Source organism: Dromaius novaehollandiae, chromosome 2 (assembly GCF_036370855.1).
Source record: "Dromaius novaehollandiae isolate bDroNov1 chromosome 2, bDroNov1.hap1, whole genome shotgun sequence".
NCBI lineage: Eukaryota > Metazoa > Chordata > Aves > Casuariiformes > Dromaiidae > Dromaius > Dromaius novaehollandiae.
In genome coordinates, this window is record NC_088099.1 from 80,379,115 (window position 1) to 80,400,728 (window position 21,614).

The following is a 21,614-nucleotide window of genomic DNA, read 5'->3' on the forward strand; positions in this document are numbered from 1 at the left end:
GGAATGTAGATGAAAGTGCGTTCTCCAAAGAAGAGCCTGACCCTAGCATGAATTACAAGGATCCAGTCAAGGATCAAGGTTGCTTGACATTTAACATTTCAGTTTTGCAGCCTCCTTCTTCATTATCCTTTACCTCAGGAAGCCATCCAAACCTGGATTAAGCTAATCTCCAGAATGTAGATACCTGTTGTTCACTCCTGATATGGTTGTGCTCTTGATTCTCACTAAACACTTAGAATATGCTCAACTATCATGTACTTTCTGTGTATAAATACATTGCACAGATAAATGTGTATTTACAATGCAAAACATGTCACAGGTATATAAAGATACATACCATCTCTTTCTAGCTTAAACACTAACTGAAAGGACTCCACTATTAGTAGATTTTAATTGGAAAGTTTTAGAGATGCCTATCAGGTCTTGTGATATTTAAAAAAATGTGTGAACTCTGCAGAGTTAAACCTGAATTTTCTGTCATAGCGTAACTGTATCAATTCCTCATCTACTTTTCAAAAACCACAGCCAGAAAAACTACATTGAGTTTGTACTGTACACTTAAAAATATGTGAACATATGGTTTGTTAACCTTAATTAATAGAATCAAATAAGTATACATCCATTTATGAAAAAGCCTTTCTTTATGAACTTATATAATTTCTTCACCACTTAAAAGAAAAAAAAACAAATGAACCACAAAGCACTTAAATTTTTTCCAAGGGAAATGTGGGGAAGGAATCAATTGGAACAGCTTTGTATTCAAAATCATCTGTGAAGCATCAACGTTGTGTTTGTTGGCATCTGTGCTCCAGCTGTTGGGTTTCAGGCTTTTTATTTTTTTAACCATGTTCCTTATTCCAATGAGTAAGTCCTTGATTTTGTTAAGTTACAGAGCTAGAAAGTGAGTTCATCAGGGACTGTTCCCACTCCCACAGCCTTTAGTAGTATTTCATTAGAAGAACATGGTAACTTTAAAGCTTCATTGGCCATCTATTTTACTGGATCTTGGTAAGTGACAATTTTATAGTATTAAGACAGATTTGCAGAAAATATTTTTGGATATATTCCTTAAACTGTGTTAAAAAAAAAAAAAAAAAAAACCTAAAAAGACAATTAAACTAGCCAACAAACAAAAGCCCCCCAAAATCAGAACCCCCCAACCAGAACCATAAAAAAATCTTGGATGTCAGTGTTAAGCAGTTCTTTGATTGTTAGGAATCCGTTTATGAATAACTCCTTATCTTTATTAAAAAGCAGTCTAGAAGAAAGTCAGATTGACCCAGAGGCCCACTGAAATCAAAGGAAGACTGAATTAACTTCAACGACTTTTGGAGGAGGCCCTGTTTAGGCAGTGACAATTAAGTACTAAAACTCTGTATTAGTTTGCGACTCCATACAGAGTATAATATGATTCTCAAGAACTATAGAAATCAAATGATGTGTATTCTGCACGGCTTTTCAAAGACTATGGGTCCTGAGTCCTCACACAACCATCATAAGCTTGTCAGGGAGAAAGTATGGGGCTATTTTTAGTGTAATGTAACTATTGCCCAGCTTAGCAATTCCAAAACATTCCCTGCAGGAACTCACCTTTTACCCTTGATAAGTAGACTAGGATCCTGGCTGAAGAGCCCAAAGTTAAGAAATATGAATACAGTGGAAAAAAACACTGCATTCTGGCCAACTGTTTTTTTTTTTTCTTCCCTCAGAGGAAAAAAAAGTCTTTGCTCTTTGCTGCTGCCTCTCTTGAGAGGTGACTCTGCTGACTCTACTCAAGAGAAAAGTATTAAGGGACTAGTCTCTGACCTCTTCTCTACAGTACAAATGAACAGGGAAGATAGCTGTGAGTTGAGTACAGTTATTGATGAGGGATCTGAATCAGCAGAGTGCTACAGAGGGGAGGCTTATCAAGAGCACTGTATTAAAGGCGTAGAGCAAATGCTTGCTATCAAGAAATTTGAGGAAGGGCAAAAAGAAACCAGCACAGCTAAACGGTAGGGTCATTAAGGTCATTAAAAGCATGAAGCCACTCTTAAAAAAGCTGAAGTTCTGTACAAATGAAAAATAAATTGAAAGAATTATGAAATCTGACACATTACATGTAAAAACACAATAAGCCAGGCCAGAAAAGAACTTAAGGAAAAATCTGCAAAAAGTATAAAAACTAAAACTGAAGCCTATTTCAAAAACATCAGAAATAGACAGATTGCTACACAGTCTATAGGTGCAATTTATTAGAGAGGCATAAAAGAACCTTTTAGGAATGGTAAGACCACAGACAAATAGACAAAAAGGAACATAGCACATCATCAAAGAATATTATAAGGAAACAAATAACTGAATTGATCCTAGTGGCACATAACCTCTTGCTTAAAATTAACTTTCTATCTAATGCCTAGAGATAAATGGTAAATGTGGTATATGTGACACATTTTTAAAAAGGCTTCATGAAATTCAGGGGAACTATAAAACAGCCTGGCATCTGATCTGGGCAAATGTAATACACCATGAAATTAGTGGACACAGATAAATATGATCTACTGGAGAACATGATATACTACGCTTTCTATAAAAGGAAGCCATGAACCTATCAGAGTCTCTGAAGGAGTTAACAAATACATAGATAAAAGACGTAAGTTGATATAGTCAACCCAGATTTCCAAAAGACATTTGACATCATCTCTCAAAGGTTCTTACAGAACCTTAGCAGTCACAAGCTAAGAGGATAGGTCCTTTCATGGACAATAAACTGGTTACGAGACAGGAAGTGGAAGAGAGGAGTAAATGGTCGGTTTTTACAGGGGAGGGTGGCCAAGAAGGTCTGTGCCTGTATTGTTAAACATATTTGACAACATCAGAAGTACTTTAGTATCTAAAATGCCATACACTTTCAGAAAAACATTCTAAAGGCCCTCTCCAGTGGAGTATTTCAGAGGAAGAGAGAAAGGTAAAGTATATAATTAAGAATGTACATGCTCTGTGTCAGGCTTGTACTGTATGCAGAATCCAGTTTTAAGATCTAAACTTGTCAATAAATTTCCCCCAAATAGTCAAGGGCACTTCCCTTGTCAAAAACAAAGATTAACAATCCATTTTCATCTCTGTTTGTCTGTTTGGCTATTTTATGTAAAGCTTTTCTGTTACTCTGGCAAAGACGAATACTGTTTTTTAAACTTTGCACTCTTTGCATGATTTAAGTTTTCCTATCCACCACATTCCAGCCCACCTGCATCTCACCATACAGGAAATTTTGCTCCTACAGAATATTCTGCCTATGAAATTTAAGGCAACATAAGTTAGTTTTACTTGACATTTTGGGACTATAATGGAAAGCCAGATTTTACTTTAGGTGCTTTAGGGCATCTCATATTGTTGCATTGCTTTAGTTATACTTAAAATCTTTACACTAAATGGTAAATAAAATGCCAGACATTTTGAAAACAAAACAGTGCAAACATTTCCCTAGCTAAAGACTCCAAAAAGACACTGCATTCTTCATTTTCTTCAAAAATTACATTTATATGACTTACAGCCAGGTTTTTGATGGATTAATTCCTGTAATCCATCACTTGCTTTTTTTCCCCACCTTTTGTGTCATGCATCATTTTTATACTTCATACCAAATTGCTGATGCTAGATTTCAGTATATGTCTAATATTCCTTTTAGCCCTCCATTGCAGAAGCAGATTATATGCACTGATATTAATTCATTTTCTAAGTACTTTAAAGCCTCTTTAACAAAATATTCATGCTGCCAAGCTGTCTCACACAAGTGCTTCAATATGTGAATGAGGATTCTGGAACAGCTTTTCAAGAAGGGATAAGACACATAAATTAACCGTTTTTAATGTGGAGCTTTTTTTTGTGAGGAAGGTTATATGCTCCTATGTGAATGAATAAAGAATAATTCTAGCCTTGTGAGCAACTGCCTGAAAATTTTTGAAACTTCTGACTGAATATCTCTCTACGCTTTAATTACAGTGAACGCACTTACTTCATTTCAGATTGAAGCAGGACTATAGGTCTTAGTTTTCTAGGTGGAGTAACATAAGCCAGATACAGTCTATGGAATTCCACCTACCCAGGTCATTCAATGCTGTGAAAAAACTTTCCTAAGTCAGGCAAGGCCAGGAGAGTACATGTGGCTCTATTGACCAATTCTATGAATTTTCACCTAGCTTGTGTTGATTGGGAAGGGGACAGAATAAACTCAGCTGTAAAAATAGTAATTTTTCCGTGTAAAAGGTACATCTACACCAGTATTATATTATCAGTATGGTAAATTGACATAGTCACATTATCAAAGCTCCCTCATTGCAGATCTGTGCTATATATAATGTCTTCACATTCACTGACATTTAAATGGCCTTTTATAAAGAATCTTAGAATCTGCTACTATCTTCAGAAATAATCTTTATGTAAAAAAATGGGGTTGCTTGTGAGTAAAAGGCAATCACACAGAGGAGTCTTATGCTGAGCACTGTGTGAACACTGGCAGCATAACACTCGCATCTGAACTGACACCTAGCAATCCAGCCGGTATAATAGGGCAAAGTGGCTGTACTGCCATGGGCTCTAGGGAGAGATAGAAGTTTTCCTTTTCCTCTCAGTCCATGAAGGAAATGAGTGGTTCAAGTACTTTCACTGATACAGCATGTTTCTTTTCAATATCCATGCAGCCTCCTAGCTGGACTGTTGTGGAGGAAATGCCCAGTTATCTGCACAACAGAACGAACTGCACAAAGAGCAGGCAATCAGGGTACCCTCAGCCAAGCACCACAAAGGCATTCAGGCTCTCCTATCACTGTGTTATTTTGCAGCAAGGTTCATGATTAGGTAATTAATATGTCAAGTTGTAGCTTACAAGTTTTCTCATGCTAGACTTCAGTGTGCATCCTAGAGGGCATCAGCAGGTTTTCATCAATTTATACCAGTTGAAGACCTCATTAACTCTTTGATTTTAAATGCCAGTAAATTGCTAACAGAGCTAACATGTCGACTCTACAGTTTCTTTTTCACTTTTCCTTCTGGACACTGATTCGAAGTCCACTGAGATGAAAGTGTGTCTGTCCATTCTTTGATCAGATAGTTGCAAAACAAACGTATGGCCTATATCTACTTTTTTCCAGCTAGAACCTCTCTGAACAAAACAAAGCAAGAATCACATTGTGGGGCGGGCCTATTCCTGGATCACTCCAACTTTGCATACCAATTCTTCACCAATTTCAAAGGAAAGCTGAATTGGCTCCTTTGTCTTCACAAGGTAGTAGATGCTTCACTGATCTCTCATACAAGAAATAAGTTACAAAGTCAGAGATTTTAGTAAAGTAAACTGAAAGACATTCTTATGACTTTGAATTCATTCATCTTTCTGGTATTTCAAATGAAGTAACAAGTGTTTCTTAATAGGGAAAATTCTATCCTGAAACCTGCAGGACTACTAATATAACTTTCAGCTGCACTTCTTAGGGAAAAAAAAAAAAAAAAAGCTTTATAATGCTGTTTTCAATACCCTAAAGTGTCCTGTTAGGAGACTGTAGAACTACATCCTGCCCTTCAAGCTGAGAGGACAAATTACAGTGCATACTCGTAAATGAGTTCAGTGTTCACATGAACTTATAATTAAAGGCATAAAGAATATGATCCCATCTACTGGAGTACTCAGGCCTAAATATATTTCAGAATGCTGCAAAGGACTCAAAGCCACAAAATCCTGAATATGCACAAAGAATTATAAATAAACATAATCCAAGTGTATGTTTGCCTTTTCTTAAGGCTTGTGATCATGTTTATTCTAGATGAATGTCAGGCCTTGAATGACCTAACTCCTTTGATTTGGTGTATTAGTCTAGCCTAGTCTAGTCTTAGTGCAGAAATCTTCTAATCTAGAACTGAATGTAGGAGAGATGAGGATGAGAGAATCAACACAGGAAGAAAAAACAGGTCTTTTTAATAACTCCATCAATAAATATTCACAAGATTATTTAAATTGATGCCTCAACCTGATGCAATGCAGTAAGCATAGAGCTGACTGATATTATTTTCACTGAAAAGCAAATCCTATGATAGCCTAATAAATTAAAAATTACTGTAATGCTCTGAGACTAAGTAAAAACAGAAGATGAACCAGCAGATGACCATGTCATGAATTTGTATGGAGTTCTATTTAACTGCACTCTGATGGCTAACAACTGCTGCCAATTAGCCCAGCTAACAAATCAATCTCACACTTTTCAACAGTCCCTGCAGTAGCGGAGTTATAATGGCAGTAGCACACATTAGTTATTCAGGCTTCACCCATCCCTCAATCTGAGATCCAAGTGAAGAAGAATTCTGAAACAAAACACTGCTTTGTGTTAACTATCAGGTCTGTGAGCGCACTTTTTGGTATAAAATGTGTAAACACAATTATTAAATGTTTGCACTGTGCCTTTTAACTACAGGAGGTTAAATCTAAAGGGAACAAATGAATGAGAGGGACAATTTCTTCTAAGCTGATTCAATACTCACTTATAAGGAGGAACAAAGGAAATGCCATTCTAGATCAGATAGATATGTAACCTAGTACCTTGTCTCTGGCTATTGTCAAAGTACAGCGTAGCAGTAAGTGGAAGCGCCCAAAGTATAGTTCTTGATCTGATTGATCAAAAAAATCGATTTAAAACTTTAAAATGTGATTTACAATGCCATCTAAAATTTAAATAAAGTGTTTTGCCTCTTATAATTTAGTTTTTCCTGATGTCATGTACACTTTCAATTGTGTGGGTTTTTTGAATTCTTACTAAATTTTAAGTCTCAGCAATTTCTTGCAACAAGTTACACTATTTAACAGCTCCCTGTGTGAAAAATAGTTCCTTTAATTGGCTCCATATTTCTTTAAATTTCAGTATACTATGAGACACAGTGGACAGAAACCCCAACACTTCCTCCCTAGACCAGTCATTCACTGGAATCATGGCTCCTCTGATTTATCAAAATCCCAATCTTTTCTTTCTGTGGGACATTTGCTAGAACACAGCTCCTTTCTACCACTTGCAATATTCTTTGAGAACTGTGTGATCACAACACTGATTTATATAACAGCACTATCAAGTTTCTGAGGTCATTTTCTATACCATAATTTATTCACCTTCTTTTTCCCTGTTTTGACTGCAACTGCACAAGTTATTGCACAAGGTATTGCTGAGCTGCATACAGTAAAAATCAAGATTATTGCATACTTACACAACAAAGAAATACCTGATGGAAGAAACTTCTAAAATTAGTAGATGAAATCATAACAAGATCCAACTACTGTTCAGTCATTGATCCAGTGGAGTCAGACAAATGCAGTTTCAAAATAAGATTCAGTTTCTCAGTTTTGAAGGTGAGTAACAGTACAAGTTTACCAGGAGTGGTGGAGAAATCACCATCATTGGCAATACATGAAACATGAAAAGTGTGATTTAACTAACTTTAGGCTGGCTGTTACAGGCATCTCTTCTGAAATTAGTTTATGTGAATCCCTGGACTACCTTTTTTGCCTCAATTGGAAATACCTTGCCTGAAACATCCTAAATGCTGTATATTTTTTTACAGCTGAATCACTTTTCTGGCTTATAGCTAGCGTTATAAACAACTCATGCACCAAGGTCTTTCTCTTGCCTTGTTCTACACTGAGCTTCAAAGTGATGGCAGATGTTTCTGCTGATTTTACATTAAGTCCATGACCTTGCAATTGTGATACAACTCTTTTCATTTCTATTACTTCAGCCCTCAAGAGTCCTTCAGTGCCTCCTATATGGCATGATTAAATCATGCTTTGCATTGATGATGCTTCCCAACTTTCAGGTCACTAGCAAATGTAATCCAACTTCTTTTGCTAAAATGACTAAAAAGACGTAATATATAGGCTCTGTCCCCAGTTCATTCCTCTAGGAAATCTAGAGAAATCTCCCAATAATCTGATGTTTCCTTTTCCAGCACAACCCACTAGTATGTCCAGTTAGCTTTATCTACCATCTAACTCTTACATCTTGCTTATGTATAGTGGTAATGACCACCCCACTTTGCAACACTGTGTCACAAATTTAAAACCAGATACTTTGAAGCTGCTATACCTTGATTATCAAAAACAAACAAACAAACAAACCCCACTCTTACCTTCTCGAAGAAGAAGTTTAAAGTATGAGGCGATCTACTTCGGTGATATCTTAAGGCATTGCATTCCACTTTCCATTCCACACCCTAATTATTTTTCACTCTAAAATTGCTCTGCACTTAGAAGAAATAGCCTCTCTCTGCCTGGATCACTTTCTTCTTGTCCTTAAATTTAGAGACCTTGTTTTCAAAGATTTCTTTCCAATATTACATGTCAGAAATTACTTGGTGCCATCATTCTTGGTGCCCTCTACCCGCATGCAATAAGAATCTATGAGTTTTGGTCCTGTCTCAGGTCTCAGAGGCCATTAAAAACATAGTGGCCCATATTAACACTTGCATTACATTTACCACCTATGAACTGGTATATTTCTAAGTTACAGGGATTACTACAATTAACTGTCATATTTTGAGTTTTAGCCAGGGGCTTGTAGGGGTCAAGAAAAACTATTATGCAAGTGCAAAACTGTCTATATAGTATTTTTATTCCTTACCTTCTTTTTGTCATCTGGGACTGGCGGCAGCTGAAGACAGGACCCTTACTGAGTTCAACCAGTACGCTGTGACATGTTACAAAAAATACTAGATGCACTACTAGAGGGCTGCCTGGTATATCCTGTTCACCTGACTGATTGCTAAATTGAGGATAAGAATAACCTCTCTCCCAGAACAGACTGGTAGAAACACTTGGGGTTTTCAGTTTTCAGAAGCTGAATATTTATTTTTCAGCTTTAATTACTTTTAAAATTACATGGTTCTCAAAAATGATCCTTTACACTACTTCAAGCAAGAAAGCAAACATTTTAACTTGAAGTTTATTCTCTTTTTCAAAATTAAATAGATCACCCTGCAAAACAATTGCTAGATGTGTAGTTGATGACTACCTTAAATGCCTCACATCTGGATATACATGCACATCAGCTCAACCAGTTTATATTTCATATTTAACTTGAATATGCATGCCAAGTTAATAACTCACTCACTAAGTTTCTAATTTCAGTGCCACATGTACCATTATCCCATTTGTTTGTTAGCATTTTCTGAAACTATTTCTTTTGATTGAGTTTTTGTTTTTACTCTGTAAAATTACTTATCATTGCTTGTAACTGCAATAATATATATGGCATCAAAAGAAGCCAGGCTCTACTTTGCTAAACATTTAAAACATACAAGAAACAGTTAATAACCAAAGAGTTTATATTAGAGCCAAAGGATAGGAAAAGGAAATGAGCAATAAGGAGGCAAACGTCATGTAGGAAGTTTAATTTTTTGCACCTCATGCTTGTGACAATATATTTTTTCGTTTTGGAATAGAAAGAAGTCAAAGGGAAACTTAAAAAGACCCATAAAAAAGCATAACAACAGTCTTCACTTCTGTTCTCACTAGACAAAGCACTTGGAGTTTGTTTTGGGAGGTGGGAATATTTTAAAGGCAGACTGTGTCCTTTCTGATGGACAAAGTACTTCTGAATACCTTCCATCTTCAACTTCACTTTAAAGTCTTAATGAAAGAATGAAAAAGAATATTCCTGATGTTTGTTTTTCCAAGTAAGAAATTTTTTCATCTGGTGTCATAACAGAAATTTTGGGATACACGTATTTTTTCTTCCTAGAGTTTTGTTTTCAGCACACTTCTGGAACATTTCGGGGTGGGGGGGAAGCTATAAATGCAACACTGGCAACTACTTCTAAGAAACAAATAAAATTCCTCCTTTGTTTTATTCCACAGCAAGATATTCCAGATATACAGAAAGTGTATATGTTTTACCAGTTTTCCATTGCAATTAATAAAATTAACCTATATGTTAGTATGAGGGAAATGAGAACATGGACAATTATATGCAAAAATATGTCACCTAGCTTGAGCCTCAGACTGGAGTTCTTGTTCAAGCAATAATTCTAAAACAAACAAAAAAATTATTAATAGCCTGAGGCAAATTCAATTGAGATTATGCTTCTCAGAGGAAAACAAGCATGTCTTGAAGTAAATGCACTAGTTATCAGAGTATGCTTAAAATCTGAAGAGATTTTTCTTCTGAGTCATGTTAGTTTGGTCCACAGAATTCCACCCTGCTTTCTCTAGCTCATGTATCATCTGAATTCATTATAATAATACCTGTTTTGTGATCCACTTAAGCTTTCTATTGCTAGAGTCTAGCTGCTCTTAAATTTAACCATGATGGTCTTATCTCTCATTAGATAATCTCAAGCATTCTGTCTTTGGAATATTTGTATTTACCTTCCTCATCCAGAGGTTTATTATTATTATTTTGTAAGATGTTAATATTGCAATGACTGCAGGGATCTCTCTATCCAGTCCTGATAAAAATTATTCAGGTGACTTGCTTGATTTCTGCTATAGGATAAACAAACCCAAGGAATGAGCTGATGAGAAACGTGTGTTAAACAAAAAGTTGCAAAACACAGGCAGTAACCACCTGCTGTGCTATTGCAAACAAACAGCAATACAACAAAGCTAAAAGGGAGAAAAAAAAGATGAGCCAAAAATGCTTAGTAGAAATAATTAGGTGGACACAGACAACAGCTATGAATATGGTAAAAGCTTCAAAATGAGAACAGATAAATAGCTTAGGATTGGCTATACCAAAGTTCCACAATGTGGCCTTGGATTGGAAAACAGAAGAGGTAAGTTCTCCTATGACATAAAATCTGGTAACCCTGATCCTGCTGGCAAACAGGCAGTAGACTTTCTTTCATGAGCCTTATGAAAACAATGTTTTCTGTTTCTTCTCTATTCCTCTCTATTTTCCCATTGGAAAAATGTTCTGAAAACAAAGAATCATAGCATAGTTGAAAGGGCTTCTGAGACAGTATCTAGTCCATGCTACACTTCCGATGGCTCAAAAATTTCTTTTCGTTTCAAGATGAAATGAAACCTAATACTTTGCCTCCTCTTAAATGATAGTTCTTCAGTCCTCTATCTACCTGTTTTTCTTTCCCACTTTTTATGAACACAAGTCTTGCCTATACAGACCACAGCCTTTGAACTATACAGCTACAGAAGACCTATGGCAACTCATGCTATTATGAACGTATTATCAAAGTTTTTGAGAAGACATCCTTACTGAAGGTAAATAGGAGACCCAGTGAACCTCCTTTAAAATTAACACTATCACCTAATGGTTGGAAAAGAGAATGTTTTAAGTCCTTGTGTCTATTCTCAGATATGCCTTTAATTTATTTGGCAAAAGTTGGGCTCATAACATTTTTACATCTTTGATGCTGGATCTGATATCTCACAGACAGGGTTGAACGCTCCTGCTTCCATTGCAATTTTTCTTTTCAATTTTCAATTGCTGCAAGATCCTCAGAGTAAAAGGTTTTAAAAACAAATTAAACTCAGTAAACATCTTTCACTACATATTAATCAAAGTTTAGTATTTCCTTACTACACATAGTAAAGATAAGAAATTAGTAGTAACACGGCACAATAATTTCTCCTTTATTCACTACAGTAAAAATCCATCATTTTAATTATTTTGAAGGATATATCCCTGTAACAATAAAAAGGAAAAATGGTGTTGAAACAGAAGAACCTCTGAGGAATAAACTATATATAGGCTTTATATTACTGTCCTTCCCCTTTTGATATTACTGCCCTATACATATATATATTTCACCCATTCAACAATTATGAGAAGGCATAAAAATATTTCAAATCGCTCTTTTCTACATTAGTAAAATAAACTCTAAGAAATAACAAAGCCAATACAGTAATTATTATCCAAAGCATTCTTGTCCAGGTACACTTATCCACAAAGTCCTTCTGTGACCGCAAAACTTCTGACTCAAGAGGGGCAGCTTTTAGGTTCAAACTCACTTAATAAGCAAAACACAGACTTCCTACCTGTGTCCTTTGTCTTGCAAGAACAGTAGGGTTTATAGTGGGTTTCTACCTACTTTTGGTTTAGGTTGTTTCCATTGATACATACTATCAGGCAAGACAATCCTGTACTCCGAAACTAAATTTTATTGAAACCATCAAAGCAAAAGTTTTCAAAATAATCAAAAAACCATTTGGATTGCCTTGTTGCACGATCATTGTCTCTGATACTATAGGAGCAGCAGGAACGTGTAGCTGGGGACAGCAGGAGAGATGAGAGAGAGCTGGATCACTCTTTTCAGTGGTAACCCACCATTAGACTCATACTAGTTTTAAGATGAAACAAGACTCTAAGGTACATCTTCTGATACATACCCACACTCGCTAAGACTTTCCCTTAGCTTCATTATCCTTCAACAACCTCCCTTCCTCTGGCTTCGACAGTGTTGCCCCATTCAAGAATACTTATACAGAGTATTTTTCCCAGTGTACTATCACTAATCAAATTTATTTCAGCACTTCCTCATGGCTCCACATAATCTTTATTCACCTATTCTCTCATTTTGTATTAGATTTAATCTTACAATTTTCTGAGCTTTCCAAGACCTGACACACTGGAGCCCTGGACTCATAGCAAGGGTTCCTATATACCGTAGTGATAAAAATAATAAATACCATACACATGTCAATGACATATCTGCATCTGCACCAACTTAGTCTCAGAAAGCCCATATTCCAGAGGTTATTGTACAGAAGCTGAATGGTGCCAATTTTTGACTGATAAACTATAAATTTCAGCACATAAGAGCACCACAATACAAATACACTCTGATGAATCATGTTAGGGGTGGGGCATATGGGCATATGCACATTTGCTGAAGGAGAAGCAGAGGATTATTTACCACACTACAGCCAGGACAGTCGGGACCATTTTCACATGTCCTACGCCGAGCCTGAATCCCTCCTCCACACTGAGCAGTGCAGCGTTCCCATGGACCCCAGCCTGTCCAAAACACATGAGGAGGGCACAACAAATGCTCATTGCAGTACCTGCGAGAAGAGGCAACAAAGGAGGAGAAGAACTGATTTAGTACCAAAAAGACACCTCCCCCAAAAGTTCCTCTTTTGCATTATTCAGACAGATGTTCGCACATGGAAATACTTTATCCAAAGAGCCCCTCTCTATTTTTAAAGCACTGAACTAACAGCTGTCACACTGCACAGAGTGTTTTAACATTGGAGATTATTTTAGGCCATAATGGGGGTGAAGGGGTGAAACATCTTTTTTTCATTATTCAGTGCCTTTATGCAACCTATGCGATACAACCACGGCATTGCACTGGGAACATGTGAGCAAGTTTGACAACTACTTCAGTAAAAAAAAAAAAAAAAAAAAAAAAAATAGTGTAGATATATCTTGGAGGAGGATTGACTCAACTAAATGAAAGGTAACCACTTATGTAGGCAATCTTTTATCAGTCTCTGGCTAAGCCTTGATTAGGATCCATTTCTTTCCTCTTTAGAAAGTTGAAATGGCTTTTTTGCCTTCTGCAGTATTCCCAATTTTATGGGTAAAATAAAAGCTAAAACACTGACTCTAGGTATAAAGAACTGTACTATTTTGATGGTACTTTATCTCTTAAAGGGTGCTTTTAGTTATTGTAACCCTTAAAGGATTTCCCAGTGCACTGCAAAGTGATCCAGAGGCCTACCAGCTTCTTGAGGGAAGAAGGAATTTTTTACTGCCAAGTTGTTGTTATTGTAACAAGACATTCAGTTGGTTGGGATGGTCCCAACTTTTAGTGAATTTTCTCACTTTTTGTTAAAACCTAAGACTCCTGATTTTTTGAGCTTGTCATCTAGTAATACTAGGCGTATCATGTGCTGCTTGGTAAAGACCCTCTCCACAGGTCCAAAAGATTTGGGCCACCAGAAGGTGTGACTGGGTATCTTAAAGAGACTAAGTTCTTATTCAGGATAAACTAAAGCCATGACAGATGTTCAGAAAACAGATGATCCTAAAGGACTGTTCTGATCTTTTATGGAAGTCACTGAGTAGCTCTTGTTCCTACTACTTCTGACTGCCCTGAACAAACAAATCAATCTGTTAGGTTATTTCCTGGTTTTGTACATGGGCCGTTCAAAATCCACTGGCTTCTTACCTTTCTAGCAAGTTTCCATCACTTTGTACTCTCGTGCAATGAAAACATAAATAATGTATTTTCTACACAAACAGAAACAATTACAGTATAAACTGTTATTATTTTCAATAAGAATAACCATAACCATGTTTTTTGCAGAAAGCCCCATGATCCTCAAGGTCTAATTCTTCTTTACCAAGGAAGTTTTATGTTCCAAATTCTGTGGATGTTGTTTCTGTATGTTATATATAGCTGTAGGTTTATCATATATATCGGAATCTATGATTCAAAGCTTGTCTTTAGGCCTCAGCAACTCCACTGCAATTTAAAAGGTTGGGTGGGGGATAAATAAGGGAGTAAGATTTGGTTTGATGTTTCTGTATAGTTAAGAAAACTATTAACAGCATGTATTGACATTTTCTGTGGTTCTCCAGTAAACTGAGAAAAACTCCTCCCACTATTTACAAATCTGCTTTCTCAAAATTCTTCAGTGCATGATTTGGGTAAATGCTTTTCAACAGTGGCTTGTGCATAGACTATTTTTTTCTGCATGATTATTATTTCTATTTCACAGTTCACACTATGCTGTCACTGAAGCTGCAGAGGAATGTTCTGTGACTGGATGGTCTTCCCCCAAAATTCAAACAGCTGCACATATACTCTGTGTCACATGCTCTCATTTATGAGAATATTTGCCATAGCTTTTCTCTGGGATCATCTGTCGAGAATGTTTGCCCAGTAAGACATAGATGCAATTATCACCATGCATTTATTCACATGGGTACCTATTTTGCAGAACTTATTAGTTTTTAATGTAGATGTGCTAAGTTAGTCTGGGACACACGCACAGGATAAAGAAAGTCTTTGTGGTGAAGTTGGCAATTAATGATACACTGCCACATAAAACGTATAACTGATGGTAGGGCTCATCTCACTTAAATATAGACGTTTACAGTGTAGATGTCTATAAATAAAGTTGTCATCTAAACTTGAGCAATAGTCAATGGTAAGAAACAGTCTTTTTAAAAACACCATTCATGCCACCCTAAAGTAGGTGTCTAATATAGGTCCTACAAATCAAGCCCTCATTAAACTGATTTTTCTCCACTGACTATAAAGGCAGTCTAGACAGATAAGTCTGATGTAGTAGAGGAATTAATTTCATCTAATTTTCAGTGTCTGCATAGGAGATAGGCATCTAAACTCCCATTACAGGCAATGGAGACTTCATCAATACAAGCAATGGAGGCTAGAATGATTAATTTGACCAAATGTAGGAATCTACAGTAAAACCAGACAAATTACTCTCTGTTCTCCACTGCCCATACTGACTAGATTTCTACTGACTATAGTGGGAGTCCAGACATCGGACTCACAGATAAACACTCACACTGCGGACACCTGAAGTTAGGTGTGATAAATCTCACTTAGATCAGATTCATCACACTTTACTTCTGTACAGTGCCTCTTTCAATGCCAATGTGCCATATCACCTGCTCTGTCACTTAAACAGGAGACAGAAAAGAAACGTAACAATTGACAGAGCAAGCACTTCAAAGGTTGGCAATGTCAGAATTCTGTTAAACAAGACTTTTTAAAGATAGAGCTGAACCTACAAAGTGAAACATCCAAAATTCCCATGCAATCTGCTTAACTTCCATTTAGGCAAAAAAAAAAGAAAGAAAAAAAAAGAGCTGAGTGTTCTCTTTTTTTTTTAAAGAAAAAAAGAAACATCAAAGTGCAATCTTATTTTCACTTCAGCTAGCCAACTTCTGAAAATATCAGGTATGCTTTTATAGTTAGAGACATCCCTGCAATTGGTCTTCGAGAACTTTGCTACAGCAAGGGTTTTTGAGCCAAGTTTTATTGTGTCTCTTCTTGGCTGCATTTCAAGTCTCTCAGTAACCCCTTTTTCCCATTTGCACTTTTGCTCTTTCTTCCCCTTTTAAAATTTGTTCTCAGGACCCACAGGGCTAACAGTTTACAGTAATTCAGCAAAACATGGAATATAAGAAACTTGAATCTGTGAAACCACTGCCCTCTCCCCTAATCTCATCTCTAACTGTGATGAGGTCAGAAGGGAAAACAGCCTAGAAAAATCCAAGTTTGGTACAGTGACCCTTCCCCTACAAGGGGGAATCCAAGTTCGAATGCCCTAAATAAATGAACTGTCATACTGGGGAGACGGAGAGCATCCTCTGTCCAGGTCTGGTTGATAACTAGTAGTTCCTAGAGCAGTTTTTAACTTTTACTCAGGCAATTCCAGTGCAACTGCAACTTTTCTTGTTCCTATGAAGATCTAATCCTTTAATAATACATCAGTTTATTTCCATCGTGTCATGCAGCACTGAGTACCTCAGGTTAATTGCATGCCAGTTACAAATGTTTTTGTTTTTATTTTCCAAAAAGATGCTATTTTATTTAAACACATAATTCTTAATTTTGAACAGTATTGCGCTAGAGCGTATTTAAGAAAAAAAAATTAACCTCCATCACTGTCTGCTTGTTCCTATGAGATACTTTTTTGCGGCTGTTGATTTACTGGGAAGCACAGTCTACACTGAAGTTGATGGGAACGCTGGGTTCCTGTAATTGAAGATGGACATATGATGCAAACATGTCTTTTGGGAGCACATTGCTAAAACAACAGAAATCTCTACCTAGGAGTCTGTGGCACGTAGATCAGGGCTGGGGCATGTGTTCTCAGGAATTTCTACAGAGCAGGAGGAAGCAACAAAACCGAGGAGCATGAGAGCCCAAGATGACAATACCCACTACTTCTAATCTTACACATCAAGATAACTTCCAGGGTTTTCAAACCTTTACTTCTCACCTCCAGCCAATTTGTTATTCTGATTGGCTCTGCCTCTTCTTTTTTTCTTTCTTCTTATGTCATGGAAGATAAATACATTCGCTAAAAACAAGGGCTTCTCACTCTAATGCCCCTCATTTTTGTACAAATTAGAGGGAGACAGGGGCTTTAGTGAGCCCATATACAGAAAGTCCTCTTTCCACAGAAAGAGGCTGAACAAACATTTTCACTCAACAAAGAAATAAAGAGAGGACACCATAAACTACATAAACTAAAACTTGGAGAGTTTTCCAGCAGCTTCAGGGAATATTCCACCCACAGGAAAAAAATGTAAATTTGTAAGTCCCTAAGGAATATCAAGATGTCTTCCATCTTGAGTTTCAACAAGAAATATATTTCTTCTGATAAACAAATTTTATTAAAATACTACTTTTACTCCCTTTCCATATTCTGTCTAAACACACAGGACATCAGCTGCACTTTTGACCTATTTCTTCAGTGCAGATCTACAATTGGCTTTGTATCCTAGTCTCTGCTGCTATCTCTTAACTATTTTCCATTCCCCCCTTTAGCAACAGAGCATACAACAGCTTAGTCTGTCTGCATGACTTTAAGTAGGTAACTATTGCCATTGGTTCAAAGGGAATGACTAGCAAGCACAAAACTATTTAATAAATAAGTCATTTTAGGAGCATGGCTTTCATGAGGAAAACCAAATATAATCTAGTCAAACATTTAGCCCTTAATGCATGAACAAATACTCTGAATATTCATTCACATTTGTAGGAGAATTTGCTTCAGCCATATGCTGCCTTTTTTGTGTTTACTTTCTATGGCATGAGGCAATGGAGCTCTGCTGGAACCAATGCTCATTGAAAAGCTGCTCAAAGCTAGGCACGATGGTGACTGCAGAAACCAATTTCTGTATTTGCACTCCTGAATGTGGGAGGCTGACATGAATATGCACTTTTACAAAGACACAGGCAAACAATGTGTAAACCACCTAATTCCAATTTTTACTAAGACTGTACATATATTGACTTCACACATGGGCTGGGCCATAGAGGAACTAAGAAGTTAAGCTATTTATGAACATCCATTAATTTCAATGAAATCTGAAAAGCTGCTTACAGGTACTCTAGATGCAGAAAACAAGCTAAATATTTCTTACGAATTACTGCATGTGGACTATTTGCTTAGCTGTCCTAAATAGTAAATATACAATTCTCAAATTCATGGTCTCCATTTGGTGCAGATTTAACTCCACTGGTACTTGAGTGAAGCAGTGAATTAGGACTACCATAAAGCTGATACTCACCATTCTCACAGCTCAAAACTCTCTACAAGGCAAGAAAAATACCTTTACTTTTACAAATCTTACACTGACTTGTCCTCAGGACTATTTGCTCCTTACAGCTCCAAAACGATTTACTCAAATACTTGACCTGACACTGACGAAATCCTGGGAGATAACTGTTAGACTGCCCCATTCCTCCAGAAGAGCAGCCTTACAAGTGATATGGCAAAATTTTCTAATAAACCACATGTTCTTGACTTAAATTATATGCACCCTTTTGAAAGCATCAGTATACACAACCAGCGACCTAAACAAAATCAGAGTAGAGGTAGGAAGGTTAGCTGTGAGCAAGCTGCTGAGTTGGAGGAGGCTGGATATGGAGATGCAATGTCAGTGAGAGCTGAGGGTGTTTCTAGGAGAGAGGACACAGACAGAGGAGCTATGAAAGGCAAAGGTGCTCTGCAGTAAACTCACAGGCACATCCATCCCAGACTGCTGCACAGCTGAACGAGGAGCAAAAGGACAGGTTCCCTGCAGGCTACAAAAGCAGAGTGCCTTAAGCCTCCTGTTTCTTTGGAACTACTACATACCAAAATTCTATCTTTATAAGTGATTATTGTTTCAACTCATTGTATCACTTTCCATTTTGTAAGTGCTTTTTTAGTGCATCCATTTTCTTAAGAGCAGACATTTTCTCTTTTACAGTCGCTTAAGTATTTCTGTTTTCTGCATCTCTCTAAATCTCCTTATTACTCCATGTTAACATTAAGATTACTAACATACAGCAATTACTAACATTCATGTTCCATCACCAAAGTATCTATTCAAACAAAACTCTTTTCTTCTATACTCACTCTTACTGTGTCTTGCCCTGGACTGACCTCTCACTTCAAGGAAATCAGTAACTGTTATTCATGCTGGACAGAGTTATGTAACTCTTATAACTCTGCCTTCAGTGGTGACAGCTTCTTTGTTGGACAACTTAGTTTCAGAAAGTAATTTACGGAAGAACAAAATGCTCCCCTCTATGATGAAATAATTGTAAATATTTGTGGCTCTGAGACAGCAAGAAGTGTTCACATGTGCTACCATACTAATTCTTTACACTTAGAGTTGGGAGGACAGGGTCCTGTCCTTGATTTTCTGTAAATACATAAATATGGGATGCAACTTCTCTTCGTTGGAATCTCTTCATCTGACAAAATGGTAGGGTTGATGTGTAATAAATCCCTCACTGAATCTCATCACAAAGCTTACTGAATCTCGCTTTTCTCTGACCGCAATATAGGATGCTAAATCATTCCTTCTCCTTTGGTTATGTGAAAGTATTTTTCAGAAACACTGAAGTAAGCTACAAGTGCACACTGAGAGCAAACTTACCCTCACACATCTCTTGAAATGATAGCTACAGTACTCCAAATGCTAACACTAACAACAGTCTTCTGCTATCTAGCTTTTTGGCATGCCTCAGGAAACAAGATAATACATACAAGAATTGTAGTTTGCCTGAATATAACTTAGTTTGGTTTAAAGAAACATTTAATTCCTATTAAAATTCAAGGCATATAACTTATAAATTAGCGACTTTAGGATGTATGGCTAATGGAATCGGAGACTCAAGCTTTACATTCTCGGCAAGCGACAAAATGCCCAGTCCTATGCAAAGCAGTAGACTGTGAAATCAAAACCTCAGTTAGATGCCTGACTTGATCTTCTGAGGGGTTAATATATATACAAACAGTTTAAGCTATCCTGAAAGCTTACTAAAACATTTTTGAGTCCAGAATGCATTATTTTTATTTAATATAAAACAAAGCCCTTGAAACTTCCCCACATGCTATATAGATGCTTAATTCATTTAAGACAGGAAAAATTAACTCAGAGCATCAGTAACATAGTGCTGTGACCTTACTATATTTTGCCATGAATTCCAGGTCTTGAGCCTGGGCAAGATACATTTCAAACACACTGCAATCAATTTTCCAGGAGAATCAATTTTCAGGGTCTCAAGGGGCAGCGAAGAGGATTGCTTCAGCACAATGCTCTGGCACTACCAGGAGCTCAGCTAGCTTCGGAGGGATGCAGCTAAGTGAAAGATGAAAGAACTGCTGCAGACCCACATCCTTGCTAAAGGGAATACTGTTGTCATTTAGAAGTGGAATTAAACAGAGAGAGAGAGAGAGAGAGACAGAGAGACAGAGAGAGAGAGGGGAAGAAGAAAGCCAAAGCAGGTAAGGAGAAAATGCTCTGCAGAATACAGCTAGACAGAAGAAAGTAAAACAGATGATAGAGAAAAGATAACTCACCTCTCCTCACGATTCTGTCCCACACAGACACGTCCTCCGTGTCGAGGGGTTGGATTGCTGCAGGAACGCTGACGAACTTGAAAGCCTATTCCACAAGTGGTACTACAAGGTGACCAAGAAGTCCATGGTGTCCAGCCTCCATTTCTGGTAGAATAAAAAGCTCAGGCTCTGTCATCTGTTATACATAGCGAATGGCTGATTAGGTGTGACTGACAACAGAATCTGGCCCATTAATATTTCTGTAGAAATCATTTATACTGCATGATGTTCCATTTCTTAAAGAATATTGAGCTAAAATAAAGGTGCCTTGATCCTTCCATATTCCATGCATTGTAATCAGCAGCTGCTAAACAGACCCCTTTGCATAGTAAGTAAAGTCCAAAGTCCAAAGATATGAAGCTATTCAGTTTCTTTCAGTCAGTTTATTCTGGGTAGATCTGATCTTCAAATTCCTGTACCAAAGTTCTGAAGATAGCTTTAAATTATATATTTAATCTAATTATTATTTGTTGCTCTTTTTTACAGGGAGATTAAAATGTCAGGTTTTGCTCCCTCTTCTGAAAGGAATCTTGATGTATTGTTATTATAAGGGATACACAAGTTGATAATGCAGAAAACCATTTGTGAAAAAAAAAAGTCAGATATCCTTGCTAACACATTTAGACAAAAATTAAGATCTCTGTCAGTGGAATGTCTGGCCTAAGTGGTAAAACAAGCATGATATCTGGGTATCCATGAATTCTGATAATCAATAACTAATATAGGAGTGTTTAAAAAAGCAAAATGTTAAACCAGTAGCGTGGTACTGGCAATGGCAGCGTGATTCAAGTCCCAAATCATGTTCCCTTCTAAGCCTGACAGCCAATAATTATTGTTTGATTGTTCAGCATCACACAGCATCCTTATCTTCTGTTCTATCATTCTCCTGATCTGGTGTAAATACTATATTGTTATGTTTCTAATGATTACCCTAAGATTTACTATTTTAACTTATAGTGCTTGCAGTTATCTTATGATGAAGGATAATCAGTTTTATTCACTATGAAATAGCATGTGCTTCTGATGTTTAAAAAAA

At 36.9% G+C, this 21,614-nt stretch overlaps 1 protein-coding gene across 7 annotated transcripts in view; it reads right to left on the bottom strand.

Annotated features, from left to right (window-relative positions):
- Positions 1 to 21,614, bottom strand: part of SEMA5A (semaphorin 5A) — a 315,605-nt gene that overhangs the window by 61,437 nt on the left and 232,554 nt on the right. For all 7 annotated transcript variants that reach the window (XM_064506843.1, XM_064506838.1, XM_064506844.1 and 4 more), the window contains 2 exons: positions 20,540 to 20,683; positions 12,886 to 13,033 (listed from right to left, as the gene is read on the bottom strand). In XM_064506843.1, coding sequence (XP_064362913.1) covers positions 12,886 to 13,033; positions 20,540 to 20,683 — 292 coding nt within the window. The remainder of the gene's footprint in view (positions 1 to 12,885; positions 13,034 to 20,539; positions 20,684 to 21,614) is intronic.